At 38.0% G+C, this 14,741-nt stretch overlaps 1 protein-coding gene across 2 annotated transcripts in view; it reads left to right on the top strand.

The window, feature by feature from the left end:
* The window catches only part of ABHD3 (abhydrolase domain containing 3, phospholipase), a 49,701-nt gene that overhangs the window by 23,953 nt on the left and 11,007 nt on the right, over window positions 1–14,741 (top strand). For both annotated transcript variants that reach the window (XM_075213397.1, XM_075213395.1), the window contains exon 4: window positions 1,262–1,307. In XM_075213397.1, coding sequence (XP_075069498.1) covers window positions 1,262–1,307 — 46 coding nt within the window. The remainder of the gene's footprint in view (window positions 1–1,261; window positions 1,308–14,741) is intronic.

Raw genomic sequence — 14,741 nt, 5'->3', positions numbered from 1 at the left:
TGCTTGACAGAGTAATAGACCATATCAGGTTGTACCAAAATATGGAAACTTTATTTATATACAGACACACCGATAAGCCACAACATTATAACCACCTGCTTAAAATTGTGTAGGCACCCCTCATTTCACCCAAACAGCTTTGACTCATCGAGACATGAGCTCCACAAGACCTCTGAAGTTATCCTGTGGTATCTGTCATCAAGACATTAGCAGCAGATCCTTTAAGTACTGTAAGTTGTGAAAGTGAGGCCTCCATGGCTCTGACTGTTTTTCCAGCACATCCCACAGATGCTCGCTCAGATTGAAATCTAGGGAATTTGGAGGCCAAGTTATCTGGCAATACTGTTGCCATGAAGCTCTGCAGCATTGTTTAGGTAGGTGGTACTAGTCAAAGCAACATCCACATGAAAGCCATGATCCAAGGTTTTCCAGCAGAAGATTGCTCAGAGCATCAAACTACCTCCGCTGGTTTGTCTTCTTCCCATAGTGCATCCTGGAGCCATCTCTCTCCCAGGTAAATGACGCATACGGCCGCCCACATGATGTAAAAGAAAACGTGACTCAACAGACCAGGCCAACTTATTCCATTGCTCATGGTCCAGTTTTGGCTTTCAATGGTGGACAGCAGTTAGAGTTGGCACTCTGACTGATCTGTGGCTACACAGCAAGCTGCGATTCACTGTGGGTTCTGACACCTTTTTATCATAGCCAGCATTGACTTTCAGTAATTTGTTTTACAGTAGCTATTTGGGATTGGACCAGATGTGCTAGTTTTCGCTCCTCACACGCATCAATAAGCCTTGGGAGCCCATGATCCTGGCCCTCAATGGACCACTTTAGGTAGGTACTAAGCACTGCATACCAGGAACACCCCACAAGACCTGCCATTCTGGAGATGCTCTGACCCAGTCATCTAGCCATCACAATTTGGTCCTTGTCATAGTTGCTCAGATCCTTACACTTGCCCATTTTTCCTGCTTCCAACACTTCAACTTCATCCACTGACTGTTCACTTGCCACCTTGACAGGTGCCATTGTAACAAGATAAGAATTGTTATTCACGTCACTTGGCAATGTTTTTAATGTTGTGACTGATCGGTGTGTAAATGATAGATAGATAGATAAGAATGTAACATTATGCCTTTATTCCGGTCTGTGTATTTTTAATTTAGTGATCGTTTATCAAGCCTTGCAATAATGTTTGCTATTAATAAACACTGATAGTTAGTGTATCTATTTATAAAACAATCTCTTGTTTTAGGTGTGTCGTTTTCAATAATCGAGGTGTTGCTGGCGAGAATCTCTTGGTAAGATTTCATTACAATATATTTTTGTTGCAGGAACACATCTGTCCATGCATGTCACATCTAGCATTCCTGGTCATGAATTTCTATACACAATAACCTTTTCCCACCAGTTTCACATGAGCTTCACAGCTTTAATTAGTGCTATTGGAGGGCTCTGTATCTCTCAATATCTATAATTGACTTCCCAATTTCCTTCCTAAACTCACTTTATCACTTCCTCCCGCAAGATCAGCACACTCATCTGAAATCCTGAAATTGCTGGTCTAAACATTCTTAATGTCCTAGTCCCACCCACTTCAAAACTGGTTACACATGGACTTGCAGGAGATTACAGGAGATGACAAATGGATACATTAGGTTCTCTATCCCTAGTCAAACACATCTAACCACCCATCTGTCATAGAATTCTATGAAGTCGCGTTGTTACGTCACATGTGCAGCCTTTAAGTGGTCAGTTTGCTAATAACATGTTTGCACAACAACAAAAATGATAAAAAAAATGTACATTATTGAAACCTGAGTTTATCATCAAAATAAGTAAAAAATATTCTTATTATGTTTGGTAAGTAGTAAAGCATTGTTTTTAGAAGATAGTTTTACAAAGATTTATATAATTTTATGGGAGCTTAGAACCCCATTCACTAGAAAACAAATGTAGAGTATGTTGGTCACCATGGGAGAATTTCTCTTATTCGCACATGTACAAGTAGTAACGCAGTTCACATAATGGGTCATTCAAAGACAAGGACTGAAAATGATATTGCAAAATGATAAGTCGGTCTTTTTCCCAAACAGGATAGAAGTGCTGAGCATAGTTAGCATATAAAGCGTATAAACCTGTAGTTGCTGAATTGTGTTTTCTTTTACCATATTAAACAAGATGGGAATAATGTCCTCCACTGTGTATATGGCAATAATATCCAAGTGTACATCATCCCACTGGATCTCCACTAGTCAATGCAAGGAGCAATTATAATACAAGAACTAAAAAGAGAGACTACCTAGATTAATGTAAATTATTTCAATAATTAAAAAAGGAAATAGTATCACTTACAAGTAAGTTTTAATAAAACTGCTTGTTACAATCAATGTGGAGTGCGATTAGTGGTCACTCAAGTATTCAATATTAGAACTGCAATTATATCATGCATGTCACCTGCATTTCAACTGGAACTGGTTTTACAACATGTACTTTCATAGTAGCAGGGGCAAACGCAGGATCTGAGGAGGGGGGTTTCCACGCCACATCTCCAGTGGGTGTGACTAGCATGTGTGGGGGCGTGGCTATAATTTTACAACACTTACACACAAAAAAATCTATATTATATAGATATATATATATATATATACAAGTTAACCCGTGCATGATACTCATGCATTCTAGTCAAATCAAGTTTCTTAAGGTGTTAAAAAGGTTCTTGCCATGCATTTGGGCCATAGCCCAGGCCTCAACCACCAACCACTCCCCACTGTCACCCCCGGCAACCACCAACCACTCCCAACTGTCACTTCTCCTTCAAGAAATATATATATTTTTTTTAAAATCTTTATAAACACTTTTAACAATTAACAAATTAAAAACATCTTAGTATACCAAATTTCAGCCCTTTCTGAATTTTTTTTTCCACACACACTAAGAATTTAGTAGGTCAGTGTATAACTCCGCCCAGCAGGTGGCGCTGCAGCTTGGTTTTATTTTTTCCACAGACAGACTAACACACGCCACTAGACATTTATATTATAGATATATACATATTTATTGGGTTACTGGGTGAAGCCAGATACTGCACACAAGCAATCTTGTATGGTGTTTCACCAAAGACAAGCAAACTTGTATAGTGTTTTAATTCATAGACCAAAGACTCCATTTCTGGAGAGCTGTGTGATCTATTTATATAAATATTGTATTATAGGATTAATAAAGTAGAAGATCCTCTACTTTATTAATCCTATAATACAATATTTATATATATATATATCACACAGCTCTCCAGAAATGGAGTCTTTGGTCTATGAATTAAAACATTATATAAGTTTGCTTGTGGCCAGTATATGAAACTAGAAAGCTATTTTCAGATTATTTAAGATAGCCATATAAACCCTCACCTCGTTCACCAGGGAACACAGCCAGTGAGGTATTGCTGGGAGATATGTGAGGGAGGAGCTGCTGCGGCCGCGCATGCGCAGCAGCTCCATTTCGGAGAGGGTGAATTGTACAGCAGCCGCGGCGCTGTCAAACAAGCGTCCGCGGCGGTGCTGTCTAGGCAAAATGGATTGCATGTTTAAAGACATGCATTGGCGCACGATCGATCGCGGAGGGGAGGGGTTTCTGGAGAACCAGAAACCCCCCCTGTGTGCGCCCCTGAGTAGCCTGTAGGATCGAACTCTCATACTGCATTCTATATCACAACAGCAATACTGATTGAAGTGTGTGTGTGTGTGTGTGTGTGTGTATATATATATATATATATATATATATATATATATATATATAGTCTGTCTTTTAAATTAGAAACGGCTGAATCCCAAATCTTTAATTCCTCTTTTTTATTCTTGGATCAGTAAACCTATGGAATTAACATAATGAAATAAGGTTCAATTTGTTCATATATTTACTATTATTTTAATTGTAGGCGACTTGTACAGTCATGTCCAAAAGATTTGAGAATGACACATGTATTGGTTTTCACAAAGATTGCTGCTTCAGTGTTTTTAGACCTTTTTGCAGATGTTGCTATGGTATACAAGTTTATGCAAAGAGTCAATATTTGCAGTGTTAACCCTTCCTTGAAGGTAACCATGGTTAACAGAGAATAACAATGATTTCAGATACCACCCTCCTTTTTAAGCTTCCAGTATGTTATTCTAACTCAATCAGGATGACAGAGTGATCTCCAGCCTTGTCCTCGTCAACACTCTCGCCTGTTTTTAAGGAGAGAATCACTGACCTGATGTCAGCTGGTCCTTTTGTGTCGGGGCTGATATGCAGTGGAAATGTTGTTTTGGGGATAAAGTTCATTGTCATGGCAGGGAGTTTGAAATTAATTGCAATTCATCTTCAGATCACACACAATTGCCATCATAAAAACTGAGGCAGCAGGCTTTGTGGAAAAATAATAGTTGTGTCATTCTCAAAACTTTTGGCCATGACTGTATGATTGTTTTTCACATATATGAGTGTGTACTAAATGTGGACTACTTTATAGTTACACAGAGGTAGACCTTGTGTTTTATTTAAAGTTACATGCACTACTGTACAACTGGCAACAAGTATAAAACCACATATTTCATTACATAAAGATATAGCCAGGAAACAAGCAATAAATTCTGTAAAGTGGGAGCCACTCTAAAAGTTTGTAAAACAAGCCCAGAGCACATGAATTAAATCGGTCATTAATCAAGTATACAGTGAATGTAACATATCTCCCCCCAACAGTTAATAGTGTATATGTCAGGATACATTGACACAATGTGAACTTTGATACCACTATAGAAGATTGGGCCACATAGGTAGAAAGAGTGGAAGTTTAATATGATGCAAATAATGTTAATGGCAAAAATAAAGTGTCGGTCCTACTAAGTTTAATGGGGGCGAAGACATACAGTTTGTTACTCAGTTTATTAATGCCAAAATGTTTCAGGAAATTGTTGATGTTTTAATAAACCATTTGAACCCCAAACCGCTGGTAATTGTGGAATTATTTATTTTTCATGAAAGAAGTCAGTTGAAAGGTTTTATCCCTTTCATTTTGGAGTAGGTCTCCCAGATACAATAATAGACAGGCTGGCTTGTGATATGAGCAGTGAAAGTATTCAAAAGAGATTATCTGAAATATTAGCCGTCAAGTGTCTATTGCAATTTCAATTGAGACAGTGGCAAAATATGACTTGGTTACAACAAAAAGGACTTGAATGTATGATACACAAAATGTGTTTTAAACAGAATGTCTTATTTTCGAAAAGGGCAGACTTCACATGACACAGCCACGCTTGGTTTAAAGATAAAAAATGCAGGAAATGTCATCAAAAGGGACATGTTGAAAGTATGCAGATCAGGAAGAACACCCAATAAGATAATTCAACAGTAAAATCCCCATGAGCTAAATAAACTTTAACAGGTACACAAGGTGGCAGAAAATGAAAAAGAAAGATGACATTTGGCCTTAGTCATTAAGGAGAGCAAAGCAAAAAAAGCACTAACTTTGCACCTTGGTAAAACCATGTTGCATTGGAGGAGGAGGTACATTTAAAATGTGTGGGGACAACTTTATAGTTGAGGTAGGGCATATAATAGATCAACTTTAAATTTCAGTTTAAAAATAAGTCTAACAAGTATTTGTGTGCTATATGAAAAAGCTGCCAGTATTTTCCTTACATGCAGAATAATAAATTAATTTACACTCCTTGAATTGTAACATGGTTTATCCAGGAGAAAATGTACTCCTTTTTTTGCCTTACTCTCCTTAATGACTCAGGCTCATTGTCTCTCTTCAATTGAACAGTAAACTGTGGCAGATTACCCCTGAAGTGGTGGACGCTAAGTTAAAATGGAACAGGACACAGGATCTGCCCTTTCAGTTAATACAGCAAAAGAGCATTACAAGTTCTTTGCTGAAATTCCATTACAAAAAAAAACCTCTGTACTGTTGAAGATATATACTGTAGACAAGGTATGTTCTCTAGGGAAAATTGACATTGTTTGACCGTGAATTGTTAAGAAAATTTCAAGTTGACTGTCAGTCTATTAAAACATTGAAGGTGTCGAGATTAAATCAGTTGTTAACTGATGCACTGGAGTCATTTTTTTATTTTTTTTTAAAAAAAGGATAGGAACAGTCAAAGGAATAAAGTCATCATAGTATTAGATTAAAAAAAACTACACCGAAATTTCGCAAAGCTCAACCTGTACCGTATTCGATTCAACCAAGGATTGAGGCAGAGCTGAAGAAGCTAGCAAATCAGGAATTTAGTCACCTGTAGAATGGAATGAGTGCGCCACCCCCATAATTCCACTATTGAAGAAAAGTAAAGCAGGAAGCATTCACATATGTGGATACTTTAAAACAATGATTAGTCCAGCGCTGCACACAGTACAATATCCTCTACCAAGGGTTGAAGACATCTTTGCAGTCCTGTCGGGAGGAGATCACTTTGTAAACATAGATTTGGCACAAGCATATTTACAAATAGAAGTTAAAGAAATACTTGACAACACTCACAAAGGTTCATTTCAGGTCAATACAGCAACTATATTGTCTTTGGAATAGCTTCAGCTCCAGCAATTTGTCAAAGAGCCATGGATCAAGTGTTGCAAGGAATACCTGGTACTCAATGCTATTTGATATTATCCTTGCAAGAAAAGATTATGAAGATCATTTAAACAGTCTTAAACGTGTACTCACAAAACTAATTGAATATGGGCTGAGAGACAATTGAGATAAATGTGAATTCTCTAAGGAAGAAGTTTCTTACTGTGGCCTTGTATTTAACCAAAACAATGTGCGCCACTCTGAAGACAATTATTGAATGTAAGCAGTGCTGCAAGCACCACAATCTATGGCCCACTTAAGATCATATCTAGGTCTGGTGAATTAGTATCACAGATTTCTACCTCAGATATTTATAGTGATACACCCATTAAATGCTCACTTACAGAGAGGATCACCATGAAAATGGTCTACAAATGGTGAGAAGGCTTTCAAGAGACAGAGAAGCTGAACACATCAGACAAGGTCCTCATGCACTTTGACCAATCACTACCTATCCTTAAGGTGAGGCATGGGATTTCCTTCTCTTATGGAATAGGGGTAGTGTTATCACATACACTCCCAGATGGCAGTGACTGACCAATCCCATCTGTAGACCACCAACTATAATCTATATTCAATCCCCAGATTTCTGCTATGACAGCTGCCAGATTACATATATGGTTCTTATTCTTGGGAGCTCACACGAGATTTAATTTAAAGAAATGAATCTTCACTACGCTGACAGATATTACAGTTAAATTTTGGCCAAAGAATGGAAATTCTTTGTATCTAGGATCTTCAGAAAGAGAAACTTTCCGTATGTCAAGAAACATTATTGTGCTGGTCCAGAGTAGTGCCTACCAAGCTTCATACAAGAATACTGGAGAAATTGCATAAAGGCCATCTCTGCACAGTGAAAATGAAGGACTCAGCTAGAAATGGTGGCCTGAAATAGATGGTCAGATCGAATAAATAACTAAAGACTGAAGATTCAAAATGCACTGAAGCCCAATTTCACCCTTCGGTATGACCCTCCTCTCCATGGCAAAAATGTCATATAGATTTTGCAGGTTCATTCATGGATCACAGGTTTCTGAGTGCCATGGATGCACATCCTAAGGGGTCTGAAGTCCACAAGATTAAGTCTGCATCATCTAAAAAACTTTTGCCTTTTTGAAAACTATATTCTCTAGAAATGGGTTACACAAACAGATCCGCAGTGATAATGGATGTCATTTAATTTCAGAACAAATCCAGAGATACCTGAAAAAGTAATGGCATAAAATGCTTCATTTCTGTGAAAGGTCCTGGAGACCTCCTGAAAGACTCAAGTCTTAAAGTATTTATATAGTGAAGATATATGTGTTTAATTATTTGATTGCATGCATATCGTATTGTATTTTTTGTCTGAGAAAGGAGGAATATAGTATATATGGGAAACTTTATAGCTCAGCAGAGGTAGACATTAATAGTGTGTTCTAATAAATGTCTTTATATAATGTGCCCAACTGTCTTCTGTATTCTATGCATAAGCTCAGAAGGAAACTTTTCAGCAGCTACTTTTACTCATATATTTAAGTGGTCAGCATGTTTATTCCAAACTACATACACTATACTGTAAATATACACTGATCAGCCACAAAATTAAGTCCACCTGCCTAATATTGTGTAGGTCCCCTTCTTGCCGCAAAAACAGCTCTGACCCATCGAGGCATATACTCCACAAGACCTCTGATGGTGTTCTGTGGTATCTGGCACAAAGACGTTGGCAGCAGATCCTTTAAGTCCTGTAAGTTGTAAGGTGAGGCCTCCACGGCTCAGACTTGTTTTTTCAGCACATCCCACAGATGCTCGAGCGGATTAAGATCTGTGGAATTTGGAGGCCAAGTCAACACTCTCATGTTCCTCAAACCATTCCGGAACTATTTTTGCAGTGTGGCAGAGCACATTGTCCTGCTGAAAGAGGCTACTGCCACCAGAAAATACTGTTGCCATGACGAGGTGTACTTGGTCTGCAACACTGTTTAGAAAGGTGGTACGTGTCAAAGTAACATCCGCATGAACCCAAGGGTTCCCAGCAGAACGTTTCCTAGAGCATCACAGTGCCTCCGCCCGCTTTCCTTTTTTCTACAGTGTATCCTGGTGCAATCTCTTCCCCAGGTACATGACACAAATGCACCCAACCGTCCACATGATGTAAAAGAAAATGTGATTCATCCGACCAGGCCACTTTTATCCATTGCTTCATGGTCCACTTATGGTGGCCATTGTAGGCACTTTCAGCAGTGAACTGGGGTAGGCATGGGCACTCTGACCGGTCTGCGGCTACGTAGCCCCATTCACAGCAAACTGAGAAGCACTGTGTGTTCTGGCACCTTTCCATCATAGCCAGCATTAACTTTTTCAAGTATTTGTGCTACAGTAGCTCTTCTGTGGGATTGGACACACTCCCCATGTGCATCAATGAGCCCTGTCAACGGTTGTCCTTCCTTGGACCACTTATGGTAGGTACTGACCACTCCATACCGGTAACACCCCACAAGACCTGCTGTTTGGAGATACTCTGACCCAATCGTCTAGTCATCACAATTTGGCCCTTGTCAAAGTCACTCAGATCCTTACGCTTGTCCATTTTTCCTGCTTCCAACACATCAACTTCAAGAACTGACTGCTCACTTGCTGACTTTTATATCCCACTCCTTGACAGGTGCCATTGTAACAAGATAATCGATGTTATTCACTTCACTTGTCAGTGGTATTAATGTTGTGACTGATCGTGTTATGTTTGAGGTGGTTAGGTGATATACTTTTATTTTAGTTGTAAACGGAAGCCCTTGGTTGTACATATACATAAATATTTGTTTATTTGACTATTTGCGTTATAAAATAATGAAATATTAATGCATTATTCACTATAAAGTAAAATAGTCTATACATTATTTGAATATTCTTTATTGCGTGAATACTATTATGCTATGCATGCATATGTAAATATTCAGTAGAGAAAGAGTTCATTAAAAAGGCAAATCTGAGCATATGATGATGTAACAACCATGTGAAAACCACTAAAGATTGTGTTTGGTGATGGTATATTTAAAAAATGGCAATTGCTGTGTTATGAATATATAATATATTTCACAGCTGACAAAAGGACTTTGTTCTCAGAATGTTATATTTTGATCTATTTTTGTGAGTGAATACATTTGCAAGTGCTTGAAGTAACCAACAACCCATGTGTACTGTGGTATCCTATTTTTCCTATGATGAATGTCCGGTGGAGTTTGGTGCTGGCACACCAAAAAAAGCAATCACCACTGACATAAGAGCAATGAGAGGCCTGTGAGATGTGCTGAAGCCTTGGGAATTTGAGTGTTCGTTCCGTACATCTACTTATTGTGGCGTCACAAAGGCTACAGATGCCTTGACAAATGTTGTCTGGGTTGGGATAAAAATATTTGCACATGCACGTGGTGGATTTATTGGTCTTTTGCCCTAACATGACAATATACTTATCATGGGTAGGAGGTAGTACCACTGGTGGCTGCCTTACTTGGACACAATCATCTTCCTCCTCCATTATCTTGTCCCAGTACAACATATTCCACTTTTCAAGATCCACAATTATCCACTAGTAACAAGAAGTGGCCGTGTTCTGAGCCTTTTCTATCCACTGCGGGTGGTGTATGAAATGTTAACTATTTTAATTTTTTAGACAAATCACCTCATTCTTCAGCAACTTTCCCTTAATTCTTACATCAAGAGCTGATGTTTTCTTTGATCACTCAGTCTTAGTGCTGGGCCACTGGATGTGTTCTGTTTGGTCACACGTGTGTACCTTATTTGGACAATGATCCCATCTTTCAGAGATTAGCCTAAACAACTGGATCTGCCACTGTACGAGCAGTTCAAGTGGGACGTTATAAGACAAACTGAGGATGACTATGCCAAATAAGCTAATGTCACATGGGCACTTTGTACATTGGCTTATTTCAGTCTCCGGAATTTATGTGGCAGGAGCTCCACGTTTATACTGCTAACAATATGCAAAAAATGTATTAATGGCTGAAAAGAAGTTGATTTTGGTGATGGGATCATTTTTAATGTAATTGAGTGATTTCAGCCCTAGCGTAAATATCACTTATCTTTGTGAAACATGAAAAATCAAACAGAAATGTTTTACTATATTTACTATAGGCATTTGGTTTATTAAGTCTGATATAAGGGGCCTGAATCATTCCAAGGAATGTTCCTGTTGATACATGCTGTGTTTTTACGTAAAATCACTCTGGCATGCCCAGAGAAAGCGGCAATGTCCAATTCATCTTCAAGCGCAAAGGACCCTTATAAATTCAGGGGCAGAACGAGGAGAGAACTGAGCATATGCCCGTAGTCATTGTGCAGTAAGGGCCTGCCAAGCTTGAGCGCACACAGCAGCCTCTGATTCAAGCTTCAGACATCGCTAAGGTACGTGATTTTCAGTCAAATCACTTGTACCATCTACAGGTCTGGTGTAAGAGCCGATTTCTAGTGATGAGGGCTGTGTACGTATGCTAGAACATGTGTTTGCAATCAGGAACAACTGTAAAAATGCATTTTATATACAGTAACATTCTAATACATGTATTTTATGGGGGGGGGGGGCTTTAAAAAAAAAGTTGTTTTTTTATGCTTTATTATTAATGGGGCAGCACAGTGTCTTAGTGGTTAGCACTTCTGTCTCACAGCACTGGGGTCATGAGTTCGATTCCTGACCATGGCCTTATTTGTTGGACTTTGTATGCTCTCCCCATGTTTGCATGGGTTTCTTCCGGGTGCTCCAGTTTCCTCCCACACTCCAACAATATACTGATAGCTTAATTGGCTGCTATCAAATTGACCCTAGTCTCTTTCTCTCTGTCTGTGTTAGGGAATTTAGACTGTAAGCTCCAATGGGGCAAGGACTCATGTGAGTGTGTTCTCTGTACAGCACTGCGGAATTAGTGGCGGTATATAATTAGCTGATGATGATAATTAATGACTATATTATTAACAGGTGTCATTAATTTATTTTTATTCTTTTCTCTGTGCATTCTTTGGTGACTTGATATTTCAAATATCTATTGGAAGTATCCTGCAGTGTCTTGTCTGTTAGAGCAGAGCCGGCCTAGACTCGTATTCATTAACGGACTTGCTTCAGATCCACTCCTTGCTCAATACGGATGTGCGTGTATCCAATGTACGTATATTCGTTTTACATTTCTTGGTGAATAAGGACCGAGATGTCCTGCTCCAGGATCTAGCGTGGAGTCTTTAGCGAATTGTACTCTGGAGCAATGTCTGCACTTATTAGCAGTCCTGATGCGTCCACTTATTGAAAGATCTGCAGGTCCTTTCTTCATTGTCTGCTCACTGTAGTTCATTCAAAGCTGTTTAGTATTCAGACAGGACTAGGCATCTGTTTGATAGTATATTCACTAAACATGGATTGAACAGAAACTGGCAGTAAACTCTTGCTTGATAATGGGGGTTTTTAGGGTCTTGTGAGTTTCTGGAAATATCTTACACAGTTTATACATTTCCAAGGACAGATACAGAACGTGTTTCTCTGAGTTACTTTGAATTACTTGAAAATGTATATAGTTACAAAAAGGAGATATTTTAATATGTGTAAACTGACTTCAGTTATGTACTAAGTAAAAACATAGTTTACTTGAGTTGAGACTGAACCTAAAATGATTAAAACATTTAAACGGCCTAACTATTTGTCTATTTAGGCATCACCGTAAGTTTTCCTACTGTTCTTATTGCGCAACTTATTCCCAACTAAAATCTTTTAGAACTTGTCCAATGCCAATTCTCATACGTGATAAACACACTTTATTGCTGATCGTTAGCAAAAAAAACGATGCAGGTGAATCGACCTGTGCATCCACACTTTCTGACAAGCATTATGTTCACTCTACTTTATTTTGTGTAAATTTAAACGAGTACAATCATTTATAATGGACTGCTATGGGTTCGCTCATAACATACTGCACAATACTGCAGGAAGGCTGTGAGAACACACTTTGCAAAGTTTTATTGTATGCTTTTAACAGGCGTTTTTTTCAATGCTTGTGTGTACAACATTGCAAGGTACTTGTAGAAAGAAACACGGTAGTCGTGCAGACACAGATATTCAGCTAAGCACACATAGCGAAACGCGCGTCAGCGTTCCGCTGATTGAGTGCCTTACCTCTTGTTATTATTGGGATCCTTCATATTGCTCCAATAGATTCTAGTTGGAAGGAGCAAGTACTAGATAGCAAGCCAAATTTGATAGGAATCTTCCTTACATCGCTCCATTAGATCCAAAGCCAGAAGGAGCAATAGCTAGGTAGTTAGCAAGACACTATATTCATTAAGTAGGCATTTATTGCAGCTGAGCTTGCATATACAACCTACGTCTAGCTGTACATTACTAGATGGGAAGCGGTTATTATACCGGAAATTTACTATTATAGTGTACAGACTTATTATTTCCCATGCAGAATGATGGCATTATAATAGTATAAGATCACTACCTAGCAACAATCCCTTATATTTATTAATAGAGGTTAAACCACTCAATCGGTGGATTTTAACACACACACTTGTTTTTAAATTAGCATAGTCGGAATCATTTCGCTTTTTTGTTTGAATTAATAAAAGTTAAGTTTTATGTTTATCTCTCACCAGTCTCAACAAATTGTAAAATCAGAGAGTATTGTGCACCTGATCCATTTATTTTTGTTTTTCGGTTTAAAGTAGGAGTATACCAGCAATCTAGGGTTTAATAAATGGTTAGTTTCCAATTATATGTATTTGGAAGAATTTTTATTGCAAATGATATAGACTGGTCTAGTTTCTAGAAATATTAATGGAGAAGGGTGGTTGCTTTTAAAAAAAAATGCATAGTCAGAGATAGCAACAGTGCTACTTAGATATATCATTTCTAATACAGGTTATTGAAGGCTTATATAAAATAGAAACCACTTATTATGTTATATTAATTACCCTAGAACGAGAGGGAATCTCTTCTTTGTGACTGTCTTGTAAACAAGACATGTTTACAGAAGAGCTATAAAGTACATAACATTGCAGCATACATACATTGTATAAACAAAACCACACTAAAATCAATGACAGGCCTCCTTGTCAATGGAAAATCTTCCTAAATCTTCCTTTAATTTCTATATTCCTTGAGTACAGTTGGCTCCGTGTGCTTTGAAAGTGACTACAATGCACTTTTGTGGTAAGATGTACAAAATCCTTATTAACAAAGCTCAAGTCCATGAACTAAATAAATCCACTGTGTGAGCAGATATAGTATAATCAGCTTTAAATATCTTGGTATGTTAAGCGCCTGTTTTGTGTTTAATGTTCTGTTTCCTTGGTGTTAATCCCATAATAAATTTAGATTTTCTTCTGTCATTTGCAAAGATCTTGAGGTAGCTGTGAGGTGAGATATGAGGTATAAATATACTGGTGTGCGACTTGATCTTATTTCTTTAAATCCTTATTTCTTAATCCTTTCATGACTGGAATTAGTTTATACCATAATGAACGGAACAATTTTATGCTGAGTTGGCTTTTTTTTAAGTCTAAATAAACAGTTTTAGTTTCAAAAGAAATATGGTTTTTATTTGGTAGAAAATTGAAATTTGTTTTTGTTTGATTTACATTCGATAGAAAAAAAAAACAATAATCACAAAAATATAACATTTTTCCTGACTACTCACACGTATTTAGTGCATACCCAGGAAATTACGCCGAGAGGTAATGTACAATTTAATACTTTTCTTTTACAAGATATGATGTAGTTATAGGACCAAGAGCAAAGGTATTATTTATTTGCTATCAATCCTAACACATTTAACATACTTTTTTATGGTGCACTACAGGACCCTGTGGGCCTTGGATGCCCACGTCATGTTGGCACTTGTCCTACAACTGCCAGTATGCTCTGGCAGCCATGGGTATACTGCCATTAGTTCTACAGTCACCAACTTACCCAGAGTGTTGAGGCATGCCAGGGCTTGTGAGGAGCAGTAGTCCATCAGCAAAAAAATATTTTATCTATTTTTGTTAACTCTATATTTCCCTAACATCCATCAACATGGATGTTTTGGAAGAGCACCAGTTTTGTTCATCTGCTATGTTCTAGAAAATAGTTATAATATTTATC

Source organism: Mixophyes fleayi, chromosome 5 (genome assembly GCF_038048845.1).
Source record: "Mixophyes fleayi isolate aMixFle1 chromosome 5, aMixFle1.hap1, whole genome shotgun sequence".
In the NCBI taxonomy this organism is placed as follows: domain Eukaryota; kingdom Metazoa; phylum Chordata; class Amphibia; order Anura; family Limnodynastidae; genus Mixophyes; species Mixophyes fleayi.
Note: the sequence above shows the minus strand (reverse complement) of the source record. Positions and strands in the feature narration are given on the sequence as shown.